The following is a 27,911-nucleotide window of genomic DNA, read 5'->3' as shown; positions in this document are numbered from 1 at the left end:
TATGGGATTTATAGTTTCCTTTTTTTTGTGGGGTTTGTAATATACCTCCAAGACCATAGTGTCAGCTGAAATGAAGTATTAGTAAATTGGCAGGAAACACGCTTTCTTCCTATATTACAGCGGTCCCAGAAACGTACATTTCGCCTATGCCAGGGACATTCTTAGGATACTGTGGTTACCAGATTATTTTCTACATTGGGACACATTATGCTGCTCTCTGGCAGCTGTGAAGTATGTAGTGGTTAGAGTAGCCATGTAAGAAATACTCAACTTGAAAGAATTAAGGATTGTTCAACTACATGGTGGAAAAAACAAAGATTATATAAAAGACAGATGAGTTTGTCACAGACTAGTACTTGGTACAAGAACATGATAAGATATAACTACAATACAAAATCTATAACAGGACCCCCCTCAACTATCATCTCTCTTTTATAGTACTGGACTCCTCATATGGGGAAATGAGCCCCTTAGGCTCCAGGGCCTGGTTACAACTGCCACCTCTGTACCACCTATAGGAACACGCCTGGGAACATTGCCATCTATAAAGCATTTTAGAATATGTAGGAGTTTTATAGAATGAAATACCGCCTAGGACAGGTACCCTAGGAGCAAATTAAAACCACTCACTATTATTTAGTGGTATATAATGGTATTATTTGGCCCTTGTATTACAGTATTTGGGAATTATATTGGTAAGGCCCGAAGTGGCGGATATTTCCTGTTGTGCAAAATCCGGATGTGTTTCTGCAGATTTTTCCCTAGGCGACAAATTTGCAACGGAATTGTCCTTAAGCTCAGCGCTTAATGCATAAAAGGCTTAATGGGGTACAGTGCGCAGGCTACGATCCATGGTATAAAGAGTAGTTGCTGAAGGGCCAGAGGGCACCAGTACTAAGTGAGAGCCCTGAATATAGGATAGGGTCCAGAGTGACTGACGGGTGATGGGCAGGAACCTTCTTGTGTCAAACAGCGTGTGATTGGTGGGTGGATGGGCAGAAGTCTACCTGCAAGTCTATTTTGGATAGCCTGAACCAAAGGTCAAGTGATGGCCTTTGAAGAAGGCATACCCCTGTATCATGGAGGGGTGCCGAGACTCTGTCTTACTTCTGAATGGTGAGCAGCCATCATTGCTGAACCAAGTTAAAAAAAGAGACTGCCTTTCATGTATCCTGAGAAGTGTTGTGTTATTGTCTGCTGGTGGTTGCGTGTGAGAGCAACATCGGCCTCAGTAAAGGGACTATTCCTTTGCCATCAACTCCTGGTCTCTGTTTCAACTTTCTGTGACTACCCTACACATTGTTCATTTACCACCTGGTACTCACGGGTGGTAAAAAAAAAAAAAAACAGAATGTTGTATAGTGACAGATACTCCTGTTTTTTTATTCTCCAGGAAGAATACACCTATGATCGACACCACCCTGGTAACTGCATGAAAATGTACCAAACCAGGAGTCGCACAACATGACTGTGACGTTCTTTAGAATATAGTATAGCTGCCGATATTAGTATTTTACCTGATTCACAACCTTTCTTCACCCTAAACAACTTGGATAAGCCTATAATTGCTATATGCTGTTTTATTTTTTATTTTATGCTGATTGCTTGGTGCAGGCTGACTATTGATGAAAATCAAAATCATGTTAGTTATTCTGCCATGTGCATGCCGGGTGCTATTATTAAATGGTGCATCTCTGCCCCTGTGCACAAGCTTTTATACCAACCGCCGCTGATTAAAGGTCATTTTTGACTCATTACCTTGACTCAGAACCTCATGAAATGTAAGAAATCTACCAGATTAAAGGAAAGATTACTGCTGGGTGTTGCACAGGCAGTTTGCATTGATTCTAGTATATGTTCCATTTTATTTCAATGAGTTGTATACAAGAATATTACATTTTTAGTGCATTTTTTTATCTATATGTATAATGCCATAAAGGTTCCTGCTCATCTGGGCATAAAGGGCATAACAATCTAATGTGAAGAGATGCTCCTAGGCCGCAATGCAAAATCCTCCCCAACTGAGTCATTTACAGCACTGGTCTTCTCAAATGTGGCCGAAGACCTTTTAGGTCCCTTCAGACTCAAGGACCCTGGTGCGACTGCCACTTCTGCACTCCATATAGTTACGTCCCTGGAGTAGAAAATAGGTGAGATTAATCACTAGTACAATGGTGCAGCGGTGCGCCTTTTATCTTCCAAGCAACACATGAAAAATGAGAGCTGGATTGCTGCGGGCAATTGCTCCACTTTTCCTTTGCACTAAATTTGATAAATCTCCCCCAATGATTCTGTTCCGCATTATTAATCTAAAAACAATCATTTATTTGATAATTATTGGAGGATCCCGTGGATTTCAACCGGAATCAATGACCATTTAATGTGTATGGCGGCAATCTGACTGTCCCTAAACATCTGTCATCAGGGGAAGCAAGTATTGAGGATGTTAGATTTCACCATACATAATTATTTAGACTAACAATAAGGTCTGTGTTAGGAAACGTCCATGACTACTAGTCTAGCTTCTGGGCGGTTCTGGTTTTAGTTGTTACGCCTATCCCTTTTCTCTGTCTTTCTTCCTATCAGGTGTAAGGGTGGAGTACATAAACCTGGACTGCTTCTGTGTTCTTTGCTTGTGATTTTCCTTGCAGCATGTGTTTGATCAAGTTTCTGACTAAACCCTGTACCTTTAACTATTTGGACTTTTTGGAACTGGATCTCGGCTTGTCTCTGGATTATCCTTTGCTTACGGATTTGGACTTTCTGCTCCCGGGTGGTACTGACCTCTGCTATTCCTGACACCCCCTAGCTTTGTGATTTGAACTTTCTGTTTACCCTCTTGCTGTCTTGTTAACTTTTCTGGTATTGCCTGCATTGCACATCTTATCCAACACTGAACTCGCTAAGACAACCTAGGTTCTATGCTGCAAAAACCATCCCGCCTTGCGGTGGGCTCTGGCAAAAATCATAGAGTAGCCTTAGACTCTGTTGATCAGAATTGTGACGGATTTGGTGTTGAGGATTTATTCGCACGCTCAGTCCCAACAGTCTCCTGCAGCCTTTTGGGGAATTGCTCACATAGCAATTCCACAAAACTTCCACCCTGGGAAGAAATTGCTTAACCAGTGATTCCATAAGTCTGAATATCTGACTAACACCTGTGTGACTAAATGACAACCTTAGCTGTTTTCGAGTGTTTATATAAGAGGTTTTAGCGTACCTGTACACGTAGCAGTATTGTGCCACACGGCTTTACATCAAATGCCCCTGGTTTTGCGATGTGGTGTTTTTTTTTTTGCTGTGCGGCATGGGACGGTAAAGCACATTAAAACCTTGTGCTTTACCTGTACAAAAACTACATCGCAGAAACGTGTCAATTCGCTGTAAAACCGTATATGGGTTTTGCGGCTCTGTTGTTGGACCTGTGGCACACTACCGCTACGTGTACAGGCAGCCTTACTATAGTGGGTCTAGTTTCAAAGGCATACGTTTGAAATTGCAACATACTTATATTATGTGGTTGAATTGAGCATATATATATATATATATAGCTCTGTTTGCACCACTGTCATGGTTTCCGTTTCAACTGAAAACAAAATGGCAGTTGCATATGCGCCACACGACAGACACCAAAGGTGCCTGATGTACCCTATTGACTATAATGGGGTTCCATCGCTCCTGCGTTATTCTACCCGTCCAATATAACGGAACTGCTGACAGGGGCTCCGAATTGCCTAACCCAGAAACTTCGATATTTAGTGCCCTCCGATTCCTGTTGGGGCATTGAGGGGCACAATCACAGTGTAAGTTATATGTTTATACTTTTTTTTCTATGCATTCCCCCAGTATTTTCCACCTTATCTTCAGAATTACAGTATCACTGATATCCTATATTTCCTGTTTCTTTTGTCTTCTTGTTTTTGTCTGACGATAATCACATCCATTTATCTTTTTCAAATGCACAAAACTAAAAAATTCACATTTTGTCCTTTTCAGCTACAGAACAAACTGTAAACAAAGGATATCTATTCGAATTTCGAAAACCCCCCACCACCACCACCACAACCCGTTCTAAGCATTGAAGGCTGCAAATCCTACAACGGTGCCGGTGGGTGGATGGCCAGGGGTTACGTTACATTTTTAACTTGATATGCTGGTATTGTCCTGGGCAGTCTAATGACTGTGTTTAATTCCTTTGCAATTGGGATAATATGTATGGTATTTCGTATAATGACAGCACTTGACAAAGGGATCTTGAAATGCCGGGTTTGTCCTGTTTTTAATCTCTTTCATCCATTTTTACTTTGTAGTTTTTAGAACATTATTATAAAGCATCATTATTTGTAATTCCCAGCGTGCCGTCTCTTATTTAGAGGCTATTAAATTGTTCATTTTGCAGAAGTTTTTTTATTTCACATTGTAATTGTCATCAATAGGTTAACTATGGAAGGGAGAAATCTTTAAAAAAGTGAAATAAAAAAATAATGTACATAGTTTCTTTCTCCTGTCAGAATTTGTGCTCCTTTTATTACATTATTATGGCTATGCTTGTATTGAAATGACTATGGCTTGAAAAAAAAAAGAACAGACATCTTAGGCCGGGTTTCCACAGGATTGATATGCTGCGTAAAAACCATGCAACGTATGCAACTTGAAACCCACAGTACATTCCGTCCGAAAAACCGGTGCCCTTTTTTTTGGACGGAATTTCCGCTGTGTAAAGCAGCGTTAAAAACCGCTCATACTTACGTAGGTCGTTGTTATGGCGACACATTCCTCCATGGCAGTCCGGTCCGGCCTCCCTGAATGGCCCATGTGACCGCTGCAGTGGTGGTCACATAGGATGTAACCTCATCCCAGGCCGGACTCTGATGTCGTCCAGGCTGGCCTCCTGGGATGACGTATCATCCCATGTGACCACCGCTGCAGCCGGTGATTGGCTGCAGCGGTCACACGGGATTGCAACGTCATTCCAGGAGGCCGGATTGCAGGAAGGAGGGCATTCTGGGTAAGGGCTTATCCACTCATAACAGAATTGCTGCAAAAATTTCTGCAGCAATTCCGCAGAAAGTAGCAGAAATTCCGCTGCGGAAAAACCGCAACATTTCCTGCGTTTTTTACTGCAGGAAATGGTGTGGATTTTGCTGTGTTTTTCTCAATGTTGGGAGATGGTGACATCTCCTCTGAAAAACCCAGCAATTCAGTCCACTTTCCACAGCAGGCATTGACATGCTGCAGTACGAAACATACGCACTGCAGGTCATTTTCTGGTCGGAAATTTTACGCAGCGTGTGGATGAGATTTCTGAAATCTCACCCACTTTGCTGCTACTGTATTCTGCTGTGTATTTTACGTCTGCAATTCCGGACGGAAAAAACTCAGCAATTCCGCTATGAGTGGACAAGACCTAAGTATGTTTTTATTTTATTTTCCACAGTTGCGATTTTTGCGGCGTAATCGCTGTCAATACGCCGCAAAAAGTCTCAACACTTGGCTTCTGTTGTGGTTTTTGAATCCCCATTGAATTCAATGGGGAAACCCCGCAAAGGAAAATCAACAAAAATGCAGCAGAAATTGACATGCTGCGCTTCTTAAATTCCACGCTGCAGGTAAATTTATCAACTTTTACACTGCGTTTTTTTCTGCAGCGTGGGCATGAGATTTTCTGAATCTCATCCACTTTGCTTCTACTGTAAATGTTGCGGAATTTCCACACAGAATTCTGTTGTGGAAATTCCGCTACGTTTACGCTATGTGGGAACCTTAGGCTTGTGTCACAAACATTTTTTGGGGATAATTTTTTTTATTTATCATAAATAGTACATCCTTTTGGTGATTTTGTGGCGCTTTGTTAAAATAGTTTGTTTTATTATAGTGCATGTGAATCAAAGATCATGTGATTCAAAGATTCCTCTTTGCAACACATGATTTATTCTGATAAAATTACACAAAAAACACCATTAAAAGCAACATTCATTGACAAATGAGTTTTTTGGATCAGGCAAAAAGAAAAACAATGGGGGACTAAGGGAGATAAATGCCACTAACTCGCTGAAAACAAAAACGCCCAACCAATACCTCGCTGCAATTGCAAAAAAACGCCACTGAGAAAAAAATGCAAGACAAAAGGAAAAAACCTCCACAAAAAAACTGCACTGTTTGTAGTGCATTCAAAGTTTCCCTATTGACTTCCGGGTTTCGCTGGTACAGCTTCCTCAGGAGGTATTAACTAATCTATGTAAGTGTCCAGTTTATATATATATGTCCCCTAGTAATCAATAAATGTGTTCCGGTGTATCCTGTCAATCCGGTCTCTGGCGCATGCGCGCGAGTATGCCTGAAGCCACGAGATCTCCGTCGCCTGTCGTCACACTCTCACTGCGCCTGCGAGCCACCGAGGACGCGTCTCTAGGGAGTCAGCACAGGCGCAGTGCCAGTGTATAGACGAGAGGGGAACGGGGCGGGCTCTCAGTCTCACAACAGCATGCACAACCCCGGAAAGGAGAATATTGATGTAAGTATGTGCGAATCTATTTAATATAATGATCAAATGAATTATAGATCCAGTACATGTCAAGGTAAATCCCCTGATTGTATCCCAAATAACATGATCAAATGTGAAAACAAAAAGAATTGTGCATAAATTAACAATTATAGAAAGAGCATAAACCCAAAATAGTGCCATGATAATATGCAAAAAGCTTTTATCGATAATAAAGTGGTAAAATACAACAACTAAAGATATGCAAGCTAATAACACATACTACAGGAATCGCGACCAAGTGAATACTGCGAAAAACCGCACAAACAAATACCAAAACAATAATAAAATAACATGTGAGTTTAACCCCCTAGTGACCAACAATACGCCTTTTCACGTTCGTCACTAAGGGCCTTTTCACGTGAGCCTAGTCTAAGTCCTGCACGGGTCTCCCGTGCAGGCTGGAGCCGGGGCTCAGCTGTCTGATGACAGCTGAGCTCCTGCTCCAACGCCCGCAATCGAAGTTTACTTAGATCGCGGCCGTTTAACCCGTTAAATGCCGCCGTCAATAGCGACCGCGGCATTTAACTTGTTTACAGAGGGAGTGTGCTCCCTCTGTCACCCATCGGCGGCCCGCAAATGCAATCGCGGGTCTCTGATGGGTTGTCATGGCAGCCGGGGGCTTGATAAAAGCCCCCAGGTCTGCCCTGGACATATGCCTATTAGGACGCGCCGGAGGCACGTCCTAACAGATTGCCTGTCAGATTTACACTGACAGGCAATAATGCTCTGGTATACGAAGTATAAGTATTAGTCCCCTAGTGGGACTAATGAAATAAATAATAAATGTGAAATAAAGATTATAAATAAAAATGACAGTAAAAAAGTATAAAAAGTATAAAAAGTGGTTTTATTTAGTAAAAGTGTAAAAAATAAATAAAAGTACACATATGTGGTATCGCCGCGACCGTAATGACTCCATTAATAAAGTTAATATGTAATTTAAACCGCAAGGTGAACACCGTAAAAAACAAATGGCGAAATAGCAATTTTTTTCCATTGCCCCCCAAAAAAGTAATAATAAAAAAGAATCAATAAGTCCCATACACCCCAAAACAGTACCAATCAAAACGACGTCTCGTCCCGCAGAAAACAAGCCCAAGAAGGGGACATATATATAAACTGGGCACTTACATAGATTAGTTAATACCCCCTGAGGAAGCTGTATCAGCGAAACGCGCGTCGGGTGCCATTACATCAGGCTATACTTTGTGGACTACTTTATCGTTTTCACCTCCATGGGTAAGACTGTCTCTTACTATGGTATCTATCATTCCAGGCAGACTTTTGACTTATATCACAGAACATTCCAGGACATTTCCTCTCCTTGATTTTATGCATACTTTATGTAGTAGCTCATGTTCGGTGTGATGTTTTTTCCTAGTGTCTCTTTTGCTTCCTACTGATGATACTAGGGCTTTTTTAGCACTTTATTTTACTTATATGAACTATATATTTCTATAGCAAAAGTAAGACACTACGATGACACATCACTGACCTAGGTGTTTTTTGTTACTGTCTGCCGCACACATGTTCAATTGTGTGCTTAAATACAGCATACTTGTAGCAGCATCATTTTCTTTGAATGGTCCACACTTATATGGTATTTTAGATCCTTGTTATTGTTTTTAACCATTTGTGTCATGTATGATTTTGTATTGAAATTAAAATTTTGTACTCATTTCTATTATTTGCGGCGCTGTGACTCCTTGTCCTCATTTTTTCGCTCAAGACATTACATTTTTGTAAGTTCCACCACATAAGATTTTCATCTTGATACTAAGGAGTTAATAGCAAGTCCTTTCACCAAGATTAATCTTAATCATGAGTAGACAGAATTATTAGCTCTCGTAAATGAGGGAAATTATTCTGAGCTGACAAATTCACTTTAACTTGTTTTACGATAGCGTTTATGGGTCTGAATATTGATTGGTGATCTTTTGTTTTCCGTACGTTGTGTGTGGCATTTAATTATAGTGACGTTATTAATCAAAAGCATTAAGTAGATGATAAACATAACTGTAACACTCTGGGCTAATATACGCCATAGTCACATTCCCAAGGATACATCATGGCACAAGCAAGCTCAGAAGTCCGACAAAGCTCCCATCTCGAGGTTTAGTAAATGGACCCTGTAATACTATGAAAATACAGAATCAGACAAATTGGGGGGATAGATCACAAAGTATAAATGTTGCCTGTGCTACTGAACTTCAGGAAAACTGGGAAAACGCTCTGAAGGGGCGTCATTTACAAAAAAAATGGAGTGAAAGGTTCAGGAAATGGCACCGTACAAAAGCGGAATTGCCTGGCAGAGTACCGGAGGACTCTCTGGTGAGTCCAGGCTCTAACACAATGATGGACCCAAAGATCAGCAGAAGAAAACCTAATTTGGAGCTGATGTTATAGCCAAACACTTGTCACTATTTATGGGATGACTCACAAATAACCTATTAGATTTTATTGATGTTATTTCCGGTGTGTACAATGATAAGAACAAGTATTACGGTGCAATTAAAAGTGGACATGTACATGTTCTATATGGATGGAGGGTGGCCCCATAATCATCTCCTCTGGTGGGCCCAAGGAGCCTGATTCTGCCACCATATTCATATGATAGAAATGTATGAAAGAATTGACAACTGGGTGTTATCAGTTGGGGGGTGTCTCTACACAGACTGACATTTTCCAATCAGAGCTGACAGATACTGTGCAGGGACACGCCCCATTGACAAGGGGAATGGTAACGCCCAGCTGTTACTTTATTCATAAATTTCTAAGAGGAACAACAGAGGAACGGCACAAGACAGTTCTAAGATAAAATGTGCCAGAAATGTTATTTGATGGGGAATAGAAGTATTTACTAAACTAGACATGTCAGGAGAGGTGACAGGTCCTCTTCAAATGAGACTCATGCACGTGGCATAGATGTGTGCACAGAGACTTACGGCGGTATACAGAGTCCCGTCTTCACACTTTCCTAGATTTATTGCGAATGACAGATGAGCATCAGACATCGATGTCAGGGACCTGGGATGGAGGAGCGGGTTGGATTTCTTTAAAGCTACAAGTGTAACAGTTGTATTGATTGGCTGCATGAGATGACAGGAAGAAAGATATATTAATTCTCTTGACAAAAAGCATTTGTCAAAGTCATTTCTGCAATCAAGTGCCAAAATATATTAAATCATACTCTGGAATCACAATGTATTTTTTTTTTGCCTTACAGTACGTGGGCACAAAATATGTGAACTGTCTGTTTCATTTATGAGTCAATAGACTGAATAATATGTGCATATGTGTAGATGTAGATATATATATATATATATATATATATATATATATATATAATCTATACACTGATCAGCCATAACATTATAACCACTGACAGGTGAAGTGAATAAGGCCCCATGCACACGAACGTGCTTTTGCGTCCGCAATTCCCCCGAAAATCCCCGGGAGAATTGCGGCGCCATTCATTTCTATGGGGCCATGCACACGACCGTAATTTTTACGGTCCGTGCATGGCCGGGGAGCCTGCACCGCAGAAAGAACGGACATGTCTTATTACGGCCGTCTTCTGCGGTCCGGGCTCATTGAAAATAATGGCCGCAGCCATGTGCATGGCCCGCGATTTGCGGGCGGCTCGCGGCTGACAGTCCGCTGCCGGCCGACCCGAAAATCACGGCCGTGCGCGTGGCTACGGTCGGGTGCATGAGGCCTTACTTTTGATTATCTTGATACAATGGCGTCTGACAAGCGGTGGGATATATTGTGATGAGGTTAGTACCAGGTATTTGAAAATCTAATAATAGCAGATAGTGATCATTGGTACATTTATATGTGAAACGATTTAGTTCACATGTGATCTAGACATTTATATGGACATGTAGTTGTCAGCTTTTTGTATCCATGGTGTCTTTGTAGTGTTTATCTAACCTAGTACTGCTCATGGATTCTTCCTACTATCTATTTTTCATTTTCGAAACAAAGGCACTTTAACTGGATTAGCTTCGTAGTCCGCGCATGCTCAGTACGCTTGGAACGCATGTTCTGCGTGTGCGCATGCGCGGTAATGATTACCCTGCTATGTGCGTTCCACTCGGCCGAACTTCCGGTTTGGACGCCATCTTTAAACATGCGCGGTGGATGTGCGTGAATGCTGTGCTCTGAACACATGTGAGACCAGGAACTGTATCATGCTTTTGCCAGATCTGTATGTATATACATATTTCTCTTTTAGATTGGCCTCTGCCTGCTTCTAATTTAGCCTAATTGCTATTTAAAGAGGCTCTGTCACCAGATTTTGCAACCCCTATCTGCTATTGCAGCAGATCGGCGCTGCAATGTAGATAACAGTAACGTTTTTATTTTTAAAAAACGAGCATTTTTGGCCAAGTTATGGCCATTTTTGTATTTATGCAAATGAGGCTTGCAAAAGTCCAACTGGGCGTGTTGAAAAGTAAAAGTACAACTGGGCGTGTATTATGTGCGTACATCGGGGCGTGTTTACTACTTTTACTAGCTGGGCGTTCTGACGAGAAGTATCATCCACTTCTCTTCGTTACCACCCAGCTTCTGGCAGTGCACAGACACACAGCGTTTTCTCGAGAGATCACACTGTGACGTCACTCACTTCCTGCCCCAGGTCCTGCATCGTGTCGGACGAGCGAGGACACATCGGCACCAGAGGCTACAGTTGATTCTGCAGCAGCATCGGCGTTTGCTGGTAAGTCGATGTAGCTACTTACCTGCAAACGCTGATGCTGCTGCAGAATCAACTGTAGCCGATGTGGCCGACACGATGCAGGACCTGGGGCAGGAAGTGAGTGACGACACAGCGTGATCTCTCGAGAACACGCTGTGTCTGCACTGCCAGAAGCTGGGCGTTCTGAAGAGAAGTGGATGATGCTTCTATACACAACACCCAGCTAGTAAAAGAAGTAAAAACGCCCCGTTGTACGCACATAATACACGCCCAGTTGGACTTTTACTGTAAACACGCCCAGTTGGACTTTTGCAAGCCTCATTTGCATAAATACAAAAATGGTCATAACTTGGCCAAAAATGCTCGTTTTTTTAAAAATAAAAACGTTACTGTAATCTACATTGCAGCGCCGATCTACTGCAATAGCAGATAGGGGTTGCAAAATCTGGTGACAGAGCCTCTTTAAGTCCCTTTTGTCACTTGATATGATATGTATTGATATAATGTGAATTTGGTATACATATCCATGAGAATTATTATGCACTTTAAACAATTATCCCTTGAAAGGGAATCTTACCTATATTTATATGATTGTTTTTTACAATATGTACACTATGTATTTGCTAATTGGTGTTTGTACTTCGTATTTAAACCTGACACTGTGTGCAGTATGTTGTTACTTGAGAAAGGTTCTGTGACTAACCGAAACGTCGTTCACTTGAGGTGAATAAATCCACCCTGTTTCATCTATTCTGAAGTCCTGGTGCCGTTACCTTTTTCTATGGTAGTTTTATATTGAAATTTGTGAACTGATTCATCCCCTGGAAACGAGCACATGGCCTAATTTTTTGGTATGCTGGAGTGCTGTGTTCATCTGCTTTTGGACTGTATATATATATATATATATATATATATATATATATATATATATACTATAATGTTAAGCTTAAAAAAGGCGGTGTGTTCTGTCGAAACGTCGCAGCTCATTATGGATGTAAAAATTGGAATAACCAGCAATTTTTCACCAAGAAGCACCTGTGATGCTGTGATCATCTGAGGTTTGTATGCATATATGTACCTGGAAAACTTTAGTTTTAAATTTAATTACAATTTTCATTTCAATTTAAGTTACATATTCCATTGGCACTTGACAAAAAATTAAATGCATAAATAAATGAAAGAAAAAAATTGACGGTAATGTAAAATTGTTGTTGAAAAAAAAATGATAAATGATTTTTTTTTGTTTTCTTTTCATCTTAAGAGCCTTTCTTTGTCATTATATGACAGTGATTCCTTTTTGCTATCCTTGGAGGACAATAAAAAAAAAAAATATCACAATTCCTTTGGCAACCGAAGATACAGCCAATTAGTCTTAAAATGAAAAGTGAGGTTATTTGTATTCCGTGATAAGTACATTTTGCTTTATTTTTATCAGGGGAACAATGTTCCTACATTATAATGCTGACTTGTTATGACATCATAATCACTTAATTAGCCCATTATGAACATAGAAAATGATGTCTACAAGTGCACGATAATATTATTATAAAGGATTGGGCCACATACTACAGGGAGACGTCCTGAATTACATTAATTTGCTTTTTAGTCCCCGTTACGTGGACCCAGATGTTTGGAGCTGCCGGCTCCGGGATAAAGAAGCTTAATTCATCAGCTAAGCCCCCTTCTCGGTCTCTGAATCAGCCGTGAAGAATGAGGGCTTAGTTGCCAGCAGCCAGCCCCTTCATCCGCGCCATCGACACACCGAGAGGAAGGGGAGGTCCTTTCCCCTGAAAACTGTGTCGACGCATCACAGCAAGAACGGCAGCTTCGAACTTCCGGGTCCATGCGATGGGGACTGAAAACCTGCAATTCATGCAAAATATAGAGTTTCTTAGTTTCAGAAAAGCAAAATAATAAATTGTTTTTCTTTTCCTTAGACAACCCCTCTAAGAAGATGACTATTTACTAATGAGTCAGGCATAGCTAACTATGTACAAATGTATGGAATAGTGTGCCAACTGCAAATATATTAAATATATATTATATATACACAGTACTGTGCAAAAGTTTTAGTCAGTTGTAGAAAAATGCTGCAAAGTAAAAATGCTTTAAAAAATAGAAGTGTTAAAGTGTAACTAAACGTTCAACAAACTTCTGATGTGTCATAGTGACATGTGAGAAGTTTTGACCGTTGGGAGACCAAGGACTGAGACCCCCGCCAATTGCTAAAACGAAGCTGCAGAAGCGCTCGTGTGAGCGCTGAGCCAAACTGTGCTACAAAGGTGAAGGTGTGGAAGACTGTTTCATGTCACAGGTCCACCATGGCAAGATTGAGCACAGCAACCAGACACACTTCTATATCTACAGAGGGGGCTGTATGGCGTTATCTACAGAGGGGGCTGTATGGCGTTATCTACAGAGGGGGCTGTATGGCGTTATCTACAGAGGGGGCTGTATGGCGTTATCTACAAGGGGGGCTGTATGGCGTTATATACAGGGGGGCTGTATGGTGTTATCTACAGTGGGGGCTGTATGGCGTTATCTACAGAGGGGGCTGTATGGCGTTCTGTACAGAGGGGGCTGTATGGCGTTATCTACAGGGGGATGTATGGCGCTATCTACAGAGGGGGCTGTATGGCGTTAAATACAGGGGGATGTATAGCGTTATCTACAGGGGGATGTATGGCGTTATCTACAGGGGGATGTATGGCGCTATCTACAGAGGGGGCTGTATGGCGTTATCTACAGGGGGATATATGGCGTTATCTACAGGGGGGCTGTATGTCGTTATCTACAGGGGGATGTATGGCGTTATCTACAGGGGGGGGCTATAAAAAAGGCACTATCACCCAGCCCCCTATCACCCAGGGGAGAGGGGGCCCCAGTCAAAAGTTTGCTATGGGGCCCAGTCTTTCCTAATTACGCCCCTGGACAGGAAGGTCACCTTACTCTGCAAAAAGATGTTTTGCAGCAGCAGAGATGTTTTTTACTGTATAAGGAATTATTCCTTATACAGTAAAACACACCTACGCTGCTGCAAAACATCTTAGCCCCTACTGTAAATGAAAAAGCATATTAGACGTCACCTCAGAGTCCTGTGACCTGTTACACTTCTTCTTTTATATGGTTGCAGTACTTAAAGGGGTTATTCAGTCATAAAAAATTGATGGCCTATCCTCAGGATAGGCCATCCATATCTGATCGATGGGGGTCCGACTCCCGGCCCCCCCACTAATCACCTGTTTTGAATGGTGGGCCGTGGTGCTTGTACGAGCGCTGTCCCAGGCGGCCGGTGGTATGTCCCATTGTCAACTGTATTTGCGTCCTCAGGTTCCCTGTTTCAGCATTAGTACAGAGTGGAGGAGCAGAGGGAGCTCTGCCACTCAATGAGGAGTCCCCGGGCACAGTGTTACTCTCAGTAATGAGCCCGGGGAAGCCCCTGACGTCAATGTCCATACATAGACAATGATGTCAGGCTTTTAACTATGGAATCCCTGGCCAGAACAACGCAAGCTCTCTGGCTGGGGACTCCTGTCTTGGGAAAGCCCTTGACGTCACTGTCCATATATGCACAGTGACGTTAGGGGCTACTCCAGGAGCGAAAATCCCCTGCCAGAGTGTTGCCGACACTCTGGCCTGGGGATTCTTCTCCTAGAGGGAACCCTTGACGTCACTGTCCATATATGGACAGTGATTTCATGGGCTCCTCCTGGAGCAGAATCCCCGGCCACAGTGTGGCCGACGCTCTGGCCATGGATTCTGCTCCTAGAGGGAACCCCTGATGTCACTGCCCATACGTGGACAGTGACGTCAGAGCCTCATCCTGGAGCGGAATCCCCTGCCAGAGTGTTACCAACGCTCTGGTGGGGGATTCTGCTCCCAGAGGGAAACCCTAACGTCACTGTCCACATATGGACTGTGACGTCAGCTCTCTGGCTGGGGACTCCTGTCTTTGGAAAGCCCTTGATGTCACTGTCCATATATGGACAGTGACATCAAGGGCTACCCGAGGAGCGAAATCCCCTGCCCGAGTGTTGCCAACACTCTGGCCGGGAATTCCTCTCCTAGAGGGAACACTTGATGTCACTGTCCATATATGGACAGTGACATCATGGGTTCCCCCTGGAGCGGAATCCCACGGCCACAGTGTGGCCGATGCTCTGGCCAGGGATTCCACTCCTAGAAGGAGCCCCAATGGTGCGTGCCACATCGGTTGTCCCTCTTTGAGATACTTGAAAGTTCGGAGGTATGCCTTATCTACTTGTACTGTGAATCGCCGACACAATTGTAGCGGCGGTTCACAGTATTACAGCCTTCTCTCATTCAAGTGACTGGGTGAATGCTGTAACACTGTGTACCGCAGCTACAAATGTGTTGGCGATTCACAGTACGAGCAGTGAATGTAATGAAAGGGAAGCAGTGCTTGTTCGAGCACCACAGCCCATTTAAAACAGCTGATCGGCAGGGGTGTCGGGAGTCAGATCCCCGCCAATCAGATGTTGATAACCTATCCTGGGGATAGGCCATCAATTTCTTATGACTGGACAAATCCTTTAATCGTGACATTGAATAATCTTACAATTTACAGTCGGGGGTACATTATCATACAAGATATATATATGTTCAGTAATCCTTCCCTACCACACTACAATAATTTATTCACCGTATATATCCTTCATAAACTTTTTCTTAAACTATATGAGCAGGGGGTTAACTTTAAATGGTGTGTGACAGTGGGGGGTCCTGGTACAGATTTGGCATTGGGATGATGCCCGTATATAGGAGGTCATTTTTGTTATTCTCTTCTCTCCATTTCTTGATGGTTTATTTTTAGCAGATTTAAGCACTGTCATAAAATTACAGTTAATCAACCGTAATGAGACACCTGGAGTGAAGGTTTTAAGACGCGTTTAGTGGTTCACGTTTTTATTATTCAACAACAGGCTTTAATTCTATATTTGCATTTATAAATGGCCCAAGTCTAGTCACTCTTACTGTGGAATATTAACTAAAAACCCTTCAAATCATTATTTTCCTATTGAAATAAATGATGAACGGTAGTCTAATGTGCATGGTCAGCTTAGGACACCAACAGCTTAGGACACCACTCATAAGTGTCTATCACGTTCTTAACTTAAAGGGAATTTTCCAACCTTAGGCATTTATGGAATATCCGCTAGATATTCCATAAATGTCTGATAAATGCAAGTCCCAGCTCTCGGACATGCACCTATGCTATATGGATAAAAATCTTGGGACCCCTACACATTACACCTACAGGAGCTTTTATGACATCCCATTCTAAATCCATAGGCGCTAACATGGAGTTGGCGCCTTTTTGCAGCTAATACAACTTTGACTCTTCTGGGGAGACTTTCTACAAGATTTTGGAGTGTGTCTGTGGGAATTTTTGCCCTTTCAAACAGAAGAGCATTCGTGAGGTCATACAATGGTGTTGGAGGAGAGAGCCTGGCTCGTAATCTCCATCCTAATATTTTGCATGCGCATTGAAAGCAATTTCATCGCGCATGTGCATTAACAGTAAGTTCATTGCGCCAGTGTTCGAGGCATCCTAAGCCTCCTAAATACCTGCGCCGTTCTTTCTTAGATTACGTCTTAGTGCGAGCACTATTTTATTTTCATTCATGTTATCACCCGCAAAGATGGAAACTACAGTGATAATGGCACTGAGGAACAACATGAATGAAAATAAAATAGTGCACGCATTGAGACGTAATCTGAGAAAGAATGGGGCGGGTATTGAGGAGGATTAGGATGCCTCGAACACAGGCGCAATGTACAGACTTTGAATGCGACTTGCGCAATGAAATAGCATTCATTGCGCATGCACAAAATATTGTAAACAAACCACAATATAAACAATACAGCGTAAAGTTGATTTAAGTAAATACAATTTTTCAACTATAGTCAGGGGAGAAAATTACAAGGCAGCAGCATTGCAATGATTTTAAAAGAAAAAAAAAGGTAGTGGAAAATCCCTTTAAATTATACAATCCTGGCTATCTCCAGCAACCACTAGAGGGAGCTTATTGCATACTCTTATGTATATACTGAGTTCACTAATAACACAGAATGGAGTAAGCTCCCCCTAGTGGTGGCTGCCGGCAGTAAGAAATTTATCATTTCATTCATTGCCTATGCATAGGAGTTGTAGCTCTGGATCAGAAAAATTGAGTTTAAAACCTATTGTAGGGATGGCCCTATTCTGTAGTCTGTCATTATATAAGAAGGGGTTAATCTTATCTGACAACTAAGCATTTTCTGATGTCAAAACAACTTTTTTTTTTTTAACTCATTTTATTGACTTTTGGCGCAATAAACTGGTACAAAACATCTCATAGATCATCTGATTTTCATATAATAGAACAGGAAGGGAAATAGCATAAAATACACATAGAGACCTGTACAGTGACCTTGACAATATACATTCCAAAGTATGATCAGTAATGTACACAAAAAAGAAGAAAAAGAAACAAACAAGAAATAAAAACAACCATATAGAAAGGGACCTAATCCTTTCATTTCCTGCTCTATAGGGGTAGGAAATGAAGGTGAGTAATAACTAGATGTGCACTCACTATACAATAATTCGGGACGTACCTGTATGAAGTGATCAGTGACCAAGTGTATCAGGATCCATCAACTGCGCTGTCAGAGGAGTCGTTCCAAATATCCCAGACTTTAGAGAAATTGTTTGGGCAGCCACGGTTTTGATACACCAGGTTTACGTCTGGAATGACAGAATGAACTAAACTAATCTTGGAAGACGTTCATTCATCTATTGAAGGGCTATTGTTTTCCTCGCCAAAGATAAAGTTTCTCTAAAAAAGTATCTATCTATCTATCTATCTATCTATCTATCTATCTATCTATCTATCTATCTATCTATCTATCTATCTATCTATCTATCTATCTTAATCATCTATCTATCTATCTATCTATCTATCTATCTATCTATCTATCTATCTATCTATCTATCTATCTATCTATCTATCTATCTATCTATCTATCTATCTGTCTGTCTGTCTATCTATCTATCTATCTATCTATCTATCTATCTATCTATCTATCTATCTATCTATCTATCTATCTATCTATCTAATATCTTAATCATCTATCTATCTATCTATCTATCTATCTATCTATCTATCTATCTATCTATCTATCTATCTATCTATCTATCTATCTATCTATCTATCTATCTCATATCTTAATCATCTATCTATCTATCTATCTATCTATCTATCTATCTATCTATCTATCTATCTATCTATCTATCTATCTATCTATCTATCTATCTATCTATCTATCTATCTAGTTTTAGCATCCATAGCCCAATTAATTTTTGACAGCACGAGAGATGGATTTTGCAGGCTGCCTGGTAAGTTTCTATGAGAGATTGCCCCTATCACTATGATAACATTGAGGAACAGCAAATTTCCTTCTTTCTATTCTTAGCACAGATAATTGTGGGATTGACAGGTACCATTTCTATGGACCAATTTACTAGAGTCAAACGATTATGTTCAAGAAGGAAAGACATCAATATATCAATATGCACAGTAGCAGAGATTACAAGATAGAGGTTTTACAGATCAGGCACAGGAGACAGGAGCAGAACAAAAGAACAGTTCAGCAAAGACAGTTTAATGACCAACGAGAAGTCTACATCCCATTAGAGCCATTTAATAAAGATATGGCAGAAAATATTGTAATGCTGCACTTACAGGCGCTTTATAACAGTGGGAAAAAAATGGCCCCCAATGTAATATGTGATGTTTGAATATAGCTTCAAATTCAAGCAGGTTCAATTCTGGACAGCGTTCTGCTTCCACATAGACTTCTGTATAAGGGATGCCTCACAACATTGCATCAACAGGGGTTGCGAAATTTTAAGCCCCTGAATGCCTTTATTGCAGGGTAACCATAAGATGTATCTCCACCCATGAATACAATTATTTTTTTCTAAATAGCTGCAAAATCTCTTTTCTGATTAATTCTTTCATATATATTTATAGCAGTAAGCGCTCTGTTTTTCTTGTGACACAGAGCTCCAAATACCCTGCGTAGACCCAGATTTAAAAGCTAACATTTGGGCTACCTGCAGCCACCACTAGAGGGAGCTCAAGAGTTTACTGCTCACTGTTCATACATTGAACCCCACAATAACACAGTATACATTGAGCTCCCTCTAGTGGCGGCTACAGGCAGCCTAAATGTTATCTTTTAAATAACATATGGAGCTCTGTATCAGAAAAATAGTTCTGACGCTATTAAGACATAAGACATTAACCCCTTAAAGGGGTTGTCCCACCAAAAACATGTATCCCCTATCCACAGGATAGGGGATACATGTGTAATCGCTGGGGGTCCAACCACTGGTACCCCCCAGCGAAAATAAGAACGGGGAACCGAAAGTCCCCCGAAGTGCTCCATGAGAAGCATGGGACTTCCAGGGTCCGTGTCCGGCAGCTCCATAGCAATGAATGGAGCGCCGGTCATGCCTGACAGGGCCTTAATGACCAGCTAATTATTTTTGTTTTTGCCTCAGCCACCATAACTTTTTTTTTTTCCTTGACTTGACTGTACGAGGCGTTTTTTTTATGCGGGAGAAATAGTCTTTTTGTCCTTCGCCGTTTGGGGGTACAAATAAATTACTGTGTCATTTCTTTTTGAGGAGTGAAAATAGAAAAAAGCGATTTTCATCATTTTTATTTTTTATACTGTTTACATTTGACACTAAATAACCTGTTAAATGAATTCTTCAGGTTATTGCGGTCGTGCAGATACCTAATATTTTACGTACTGTACGACCAATAAGTTATTTATACTAAAAATAATGACTTTTTTTCGTCGACCTCTCTGCATTATTTTTTTTTTGTTACATTTTTTTCAATCCCACGAGGGGACAACTTTTTATACTTATAATGTATCAGCATACCCTTGTATTTTAATACATTATACTGTGTCACTATGACACGGGCTGCAGTTACAGCAGACTTATAGAACAGGCAGCTCGGGGGTGCTTTATAGGTCCCCAGGTCTGACTGCAGAGGGTTCCCCCTCACTTTTCATTATACATAAAACTGGAAACCTCCTGAAGCTTTTCCAAATCTAGAAAAGACTGATAACAGATAACAGAAAACAATAGATGACATATCACGGCACACGATGCTTTACGTCCTGTCGCTAATTGCTGGACATTGTAGTTCTGCAGCAGTCGGGGAGCTACAGGTTGTACTCTCACGCTGAGCGCCACACCGCCCTCTAGCGGACGGCAGGGTCATTACTCACAAGTGATAGGACTTTTCTCACATACACCGTGTCCGGCTTCGGGCGCGCTTGCTGAGAGGTAGCGGGAGTGCGCAGCGTGTCCCCGCCCCCTCTCCCGGCAGCGGTGGCGGCGGTGGTGAAGGCTGAGTGTACATAGCGTTGCCCGGCTGTGACTGGCTCGGTGTCCGGGGCTGTTGGTGCGGAGTTTGGTTGCAGGGCGTGGGCTTCTTCCCATGCGGCGGAAACAGAAGCGGCTTTTGCAGGCGGTGGGGCTGGGGCTGGCCGCCCTGCTCTTCCTGCCCAACGTGGGTCTGTGGTCTCTATACCGAGAGAGGCAGCTGGAGGGCGCAGGGGGCAGCAGCAACGGGGACGGCCAGGTAAGTGTCACTCGTGTGTCTCCATGGTAACTTCACACTTACCTGACAGTGTCCCGTGTAACTGAGTGTAAGTGTCTGCAGCTCCTGTGCTGGGTCCTAGGGACTACTGTGCATGTGAGTGACCTGAAGAGCTGACAATCAGAAGAGCAGTGAGAAGAGGGGACAGTCAGAAAAAGAGGCAACAGAAGAAGAGGAAGAGGTGACAGTCAGAAGAAGAGGCGACATAAGAAGAGGTGACAGTCAGAGGAAGAGGGGACATAAGAAGAGGTGACAGTCAGAGGAAGAGGGGACATAAGAAGAGGTGACAGTCAGAGGAAGAGGGGACAGTCAGAGGAAGAGGTGACATAAGAAGAGGGGACAGTCAGAGGAAGAGGTGACAGTCAGAGGAAGAGGGAACATAAGAAGAGGTGACAGTCAGAAGAAGAGGCGACATAAGAAGAGGTGACAGTCAGAGGAAGAGGGGACATAAGAAGAGGGGACAGTCAGAGGAAGAGGGAACATAAGAAGAGGTGACAGTCAGAGGAAGAGGGGACAGTCAGGAAGAGGGGACAGTCAGAGGAAGAGGGGACAGTCAGAGGAAGAGGTGACATAAGAAGAGGGGACAGTCAGAGGAAGAGGTGACAGTCAGAGGAAGAGGGAACATAAGAAGAGGGGACAGTCAGAGGAAGAGGTGACAGTCAGAGGAAGAGGGAACATAAGAGGTGACAGTCAGAGGAAGAGGTGACATAAGAAGAGGTGACAGAGGAAGAGGGGACAGTCAGAGGAAGAGGGAACATAAGAAGAGGTGACAGTCAGAGGAAGAGGGGACAGTCAGAGGAAGAGGGGACAGTCAGAGGAAGAGGTGACATAAGAAGAGGGGACAGTCAGAGGAAGAGGCGACAGTCAGAAGAAGAGGCGACGAAAGAAGAGGGGACAGTCAGAGGAAGAGGTGACATAAGAAGAGGGGACAGTCAGTGGAAGAGGGGACAGTCAGAGGAAGAGGTGACATAAGAAGAGGGGACATAAGAAGAGGGGACAGTCAGAGGAAGAGGCGACGAAAGAAGAGGGGACAGTCAGTGGAAGAGGTGACATAAGAAGAGGGGACAGTCAGAGGAAGAGGTGACAGTCAGAGGAAGAGGGAACATAAGAAGAGGTGACAGTCAGAGGAAGAGGTGACAATCAGAGGAAGAGGGAACATAAGAAGAGGTGACAGTCAGAGGAAGAGGGGACATAAGAAGAGGGGACAGTCAGAGGAAGAGGGGACAGTCAGAGGAAGAGGTGACATAAGAAGAGGGGACAGTCAGAGGAAGAGGCAACAGAAGAAGAAGAGGGGACAGTCAGAAGAAGAGGCGACGAAAGAAGAGGGGACAGTCAGAGGAAGAGGTAACATAAGAAGAGGTGACAGTCAGAAAAAGAGGCAACAGAAGAAGAGGAAGAGGGGACAGTCAGAAGAAGAGGCGACGAAGGAGGGGACAGTCAGAGGAAGAGGGGACAGTCAGAGGAAGAGGGGACAGTCAGAGGAAGAGGTGACATAAGAAGAGGGGACAGTCAGAGGAAGAGGGGACATAAGAAAAGGGGACATAAGAAGAGGGGACAGTCAGAGGAAGAGGGGACATAAGAAGAGGGGACAGTCAGTGGAAGAGGCAACAGTCAGAGGAAGAGGTGACATAAGAAGAGGTGACAGTCGGAGGAAGAGGGGACATAAGAAGAGGGGACAGTCAGAGGAAGAGGGGACGGTCAGAAGAAGAGGTGACATAAGAAGAGGTGACGGTCAGAGGAAGAGGGGACAGTCAGTGGAAGAGGTGACATAAGAAGAGGGGACAGTCAGAGGAAGAGGTGACAGTCAGAGGAAGAGGGAACATAAGAAGAGGTGACAGTCAGAAGAAGAGGCGACATAAGAAGAGGTGACAGTCAGAGGAAGAGGGGACATAAGAAGAGGGGACAGTCAGAGGAAGAGGGAACATAAGAAGAGGTGACAGTCAGAGGAAGAGGGGACAGTCAGGAAGAGGGGACAGTCAGAGGAAGAGGGGACAGTCAGAGGAAGAGGTGACATAAGAAGAGGGGACAGTCAGAGGAAGAGGTGACAGTCAGAGGAAGAGGGAACATAAGAAGAGGGGACAGTCAGAGGAAGAGGTGACAGTCAGAGGAAGAGGGAACATAAGAGGTGACAGTCAGAGGAAGAGGTGACATAAGAAGAGGTGACAGAGGAAGAGGGGACATAAGAAGAGGGGACAGTCAGAGGAAGAGGGAACATAAGAAGAGGGGACAGTCAGAGGAAGAGGGGACAGTCAGAGGAAGAGGGGACAGTCAGAGGAAGAGGTGACATAAGAAGAGGGGACAGTCAGAGGAAGAGGCGACAGTCAGAAGAAGAGGCGACGAAAGAAGAGGGGACAGTCAGAGGAAGAGGTGACATAAGAAGAGGGGACAGTCAGTGGAAGAGGGGACAGTCAGAGGAAGAGGTGACATAAGAAGAGGGGACATAAGAAGAGGGGACAGTCAGAGGAAGAGGCGACGAAAGAAGAGGGGACAGTCAGTGGAAGAGGTGACATAAGAAGAGGGGACAGTCAGAGGAAGAGGTGACAGTCAGAGGAAGAGGGAACATAAGAAGAGGTGACAGTCAGAGGAAGAGGTGACAATCAGAGGAAGAGGGAACATAAGAAGAGGTGACAGTCAGAGGAAGAGGGGACATAAGAAGAGGGGACAGTCAGAGGAAGAGGGGACAGTCAGAGGAAGAGGTGACATAAGAAGAGGGGACAGTCAGAGGAAGAGGCAACAGAAGAAGAAGAGGGGACAGTCAGAAGAAGAGGCGACGAAAGAAGAGGGGACAGTCAGAGGAAGAGGTAACATAAGAAGAGGTGACAGTCAGAAAAAGAGGCAACAGAAGAAGAGGAAGAGGGGACAGTCAGAAGAAGAGGCGACGAAGGAGGGGACAGTCAGAGGAAGAGGGGACAGTCAGAGGAAGAGGGGACAGTCAGAGGAAGAGGTGACATAAGAAGAGGGGACATAAGAAGAGGGGACAGTCAGAGGAAGAGGGGACATAAGAAAAGGGGACATAAGAAGAGGGGACAGTCAGAGGAAGAGGGGACATAAGAAGAGGGGACAGTCAGTGGAAGAGGCAACAGTCAGAGGAAGAGGTGACATAAGAAGAGGTGACAGTCGGAGGAAGAGGGGACATAAGAAGAGGTGACAGTCAGAGGAAGAGGGGACATAAGAAGAGGTGACAGTCAGAGGAAGAGGCGACATAAGAAGAGGTGACAGTCAGAGGAAGAGGGGACGGTCAGAAGAAGAGGTGACATAAGTAGAGGTGACGGTCAGTGGAAGAGGCGACATAAGAAGAGGGGACAGTCAGAGGAAGAGGGGACGGTCAGAAGAAGAGGTGACATAAGAAGAGGTGACGGTCAGAGGAAGAGGTGACATAAGAAGAGGTGACGGTCAGAGGAAGAGGTGACGGTCAGAGGAAGAGGCGACATAAGAAGAGGTGACGGTCAGAGGAAGAGGTGACAGTCAGAGGAAGAGGGAACATAAGAAGAGGTGATAGTCAGTCGAAGAGGTGACAGTGGAAGAGGCGACATAAGAAGAGGGGACATAAGTAGAGGGGACGGTCAGTGGAAGAGGTGACATAAGAAGAGGTGACAGTCAGAGGAAGAGGTGACATAAGAAGAGGTGACAGTCAGAGGAAGAGGTGACATAAGAAGAGGTGACAGTCAGAGGAAGAGGCGACATAAGAAGAGGCAACATAAAAAGAGGGGACGGTCAGAAGAGGAGGTGACATAAGAAGAGGTGACAGTCAGAGGAAGAGGAGACTGGACATGATCTCATAATCAGAGTTTGTACCGCGGTGTCTAAAGAATTAGATACAATGCTAATCTGGTCAGACATGGATAAAAATATATTCTGGTCGTGTAGATTTTTTTTTCCGGCTGTAGACCTGACTAAATCATTCACAAGTGTACAAGTGTAAGACAGATGCTCTGGCAACTAATGTTCCCTGGGATGTTCATGGGCTTGATCTTTGTCGCTGATTGTTACATGTCCAGTAAACCGCGGTTATCTCCGTGTCCAGTAGAGCGGTGTATGAGCGGTTATGTCCGAATCCGGTATAGCAGAGTTTAAGCGGTTATGTCAATGTTTGTCCATCGGGGGCATTAGGATATGTTTACATTTGTATTTGGGTTTTCTGTTGGTCTGCGCCTTCATAGGAGCAGCAAAAAACCTGAGCTGCCGGATCCGTCACTTGACAGAACCCATTGGCTTTAATAGGTTGTCGGGTGTCCGTCATGGTGTCCGTCGCTTTTTGCCAGGCAAAATTCCCCATTATGATGGAATCTGCGCTGAATGTCCATGTCTGAGCCTCTGACGTAGATGTGAGCAGAGTGGGCCCGGTCAGTGTAGCAGAGCTGACTGTTGGCAGGAGGTGACTGCTCGGCTGGTTGTACTTGCACTTTTTTTTTCCAGTCCTTTACAGACGTCCGCCATTATTAATTACTCATTTGCAGTTTTCCACCAGTTTTGAAAAAGATTTTATTGTGAAGTAGATCATGTCACATGAGTGTTGGCAGATATGTGGTTCCTTGTGACTGATATGAGGTTTGGGGAAATGTTATGGCGCTATGCCCCTGCCCTAGCGGTGGCTACATCTGGGCGGTACTTCTCATGGGCACCTTACAAGTAACAACAAGGGAGAGAGGAACTAGCTCGGTGGTCACTCTACTACTCGGGGTGAACAATCATCAGCACCCCCTGTCCAGGGTGTGATTGGCGAACCAATATATGAGACCCACCCGGGGTTATAGAGGGACTACCAGCTGCAGATTTTTTTTTATGTTTCACGCAAAGCTCAGAGCTACAAATAAAAATGAAAAATACTAATCATGGGTTAAAAAAAATGTTTTCTCAATTTTTTTCCACAATTTAAGGCAGTTCTAAGACCGGTATATAAGGAGATGTGGCTGGCGCTGGGTGTCTCCCTGCTCAGGTGTGCCGGCCTGGCCGCTGACGTGGACTGTTGTCCTGTGTTTGACTTGTCATTAACTTCAAAGTTTCCCTTCCTAGTTCCGGGTGTGATGGTGTCTGGATGTGGCGGCTGCCAGGATGTGCTCGGAATGAGAACACTTCCTTCTCTGCAAGTCTGAGGCTCAGAAAGTCTCTACATAGTAACAGACTGCCAGCCAGGCACATCATACACACCTGGGCACAGAACACGTCCTATGCTGCCCATACAGTTCAGTGTATTGGATAAAAGATGGTCGTGGGTGTATTGCTATGATAAAATTCCTTTTTGTTTCCCCAAGATAAGCGGTGCCAGGTGTGTTTGGCAGCTACTTATTTCGCTCTGCGCATAACAATCTTGAATAGGCAAATTCAGACCTAGAATTGCTGCGGATTCGTGGTGCGGTATACGCAATGTACAGTACTCGTGGATGGTGTTTTGAAAATCCCATTGTTATGTAGCGGAGAAATTCTGCACGGAAATATGAGCATGCTGCAAGGTATTTAAATCCGCAGCGTGCTCATTGCGGAATAGCCGCTGCTTTTTACCTCAGATTTCACCATATCAATCTATAGGGTGTAATCCACCGTGAATCTGTATGTGCCAAATCTGCTGTTTTGTTTTTTTTATGCTACGTCTGAACATTATCTCCGATCTCCAGTTCTAAAATTAAGTACTGATTATAGATTTTTACGGACTTTCTGGCAGCCTGAAAACTTTGGTCAGGCTTAAATGGCTGATTACAGAGAGCAAAAGATTGTATTCTCTTGCATTAAAGTGTAACCAAACGTTCAACAAACTTCTGACATGTCAGAAGTTTTGATTGGTGGGGGTCCGAGCACCTTTAAACTTCCGATGTTCTGTACAGTGCGCGGCTATTTCCATTTATGCCTATGGGAGTTACACTTGCTCAGCTGGGTGTGGATGTAGCTGCTGGCGGCCCCCTTGTCTGGCAGAACGGGGGTCAGGAGAGCAGTCTTCCAATTCCTAGAAGTGGAACGCCACCTATCAGACATTTATTATCTATCCGGTTGATATGCCATAAATGTCTAAAGTAGAAATACTCTAATGTCTGTGAAAAATCTTGTCAATTCTCATTGTGCGTTTGTGTTACTTACTGGGCGGTTTTCTGATATATCACATTTGCATTCGGCTTCCGTCAGAGGAGCAGAAAAATGGAAATACTTGTAATCGCTGGTTCCAACTCATGACAGGAACCTTCGGTGCTCAGTAGAACCATTGACTTTAATGGGTTCCTTCGGGGTGTCCGTGGTTCCACCTGCAATAATAGCGCAGTATGCTGCACTATAGTTCTGCTACTCTCAGCCACATCTGCAACAAAGGTGCCCAATGGAGCCTCCGACGCAGATGTGAATGAAGCCTTCGCTCACTGAGTGCTTGGCATGCGTTGGCATTTGGAATAATTTGATGTGTGTTAATGAGATGGAAGATGATTTGCATGGTGTGTGCCTGCTGACGGAGCAGTTCTTTGGGCATGAAGTGTTGCATTGTTTTTTTTTTTGTCAGATGCAAAGGATTTTGGTATTTTTTGTTCTTCTTGCAAACAAAATTTATAGTTCGTTCTCTGGAGAACCTCAAAAAACTTTCTTAAAGTGTAACCTTCGGGAATGAGAATATATTACAAATATTTCATAATTGTTCTCCAGGATTTTAACGTGTATGGAAAAGTATTGTATTCTGCACACACTGTTCCTATTGTTTACACTGCTGAGCAGCTCACTGTAGGTGGGACTAATAGTGTCACAGCAGAGTTGCCAATCAGTGCTGGAATATCACTGTACATAGCCATCAGTATTGTAAAATGTCATGTTCATAGACCATGTGTGTGCAGCGCAAGACACAAATAGTTACTGGTGTCTTAACTTTTTGGGCTGTTTTCTATTCTTGATGAAAGATCTTACTGAACTCCTGCAATATTTTGGCTGCCCCTTATATAGATCTCTAACTATCTGTAGTAAAATTACTATAATCCGACATCAAGGGAACTTTACAGCTTTCATA

At 43.3% G+C, this 27,911-nt stretch overlaps 1 protein-coding gene and 1 long non-coding RNA gene across 4 annotated transcripts in view; one reads left to right on the top strand and one right to left on the bottom strand.

The window, feature by feature from the left end:
• Positions 1-1,931: 1,931 nt before the first annotated feature.
• On the bottom strand, positions 1,932-20,995 carry LOC142748828 (uncharacterized). 2 transcript variants are annotated; one of them, XR_012882316.1, is made up of 4 exons: positions 20,565-20,995; positions 17,871-18,000; positions 9,490-9,633; positions 1,932-2,134 (listed from the first exon to the last, which is right to left on the bottom strand). It is a non-coding gene; the product is annotated as an uncharacterized LOC142748828 (long non-coding RNA). The 2 variants fall into 2 exon arrangements; XR_012882317.1 differs by lacking the exon at positions 1,932-2,134 and adding an exon at positions 8,600-8,681.
• Positions 10,687-27,911, top strand: part of GALNT10 (polypeptide N-acetylgalactosaminyltransferase 10) — a 136,834-nt gene continuing 119,609 nt past the window's right edge. The window contains exon 1 of one of the 2 annotated variants that reach the window (XM_075856112.1): positions 10,687-10,757. Coding sequence is in view for 1 of the 2 variants with exons in the window: in XM_075856111.1 (XP_075712226.1) it covers positions 20,777-20,920 (144 nt within the window). In the remaining variant the exon portion in view is untranslated. Of the gene's footprint in view, positions 10,758-20,571; positions 20,921-27,911 lie in introns of those variants that run through there. The other variant, XM_075856111.1, reaches the window with a different exon arrangement.

This window comes from Rhinoderma darwinii, chromosome 3, assembly GCF_050947455.1.
Source record: "Rhinoderma darwinii isolate aRhiDar2 chromosome 3, aRhiDar2.hap1, whole genome shotgun sequence".
NCBI lineage: Eukaryota > Metazoa > Chordata > Amphibia > Anura > Rhinodermatidae > Rhinoderma > Rhinoderma darwinii.
The sequence above is the reverse complement of the archived record's forward strand: the minus strand, read 5'-3'. Positions and strand labels throughout refer to the sequence as shown.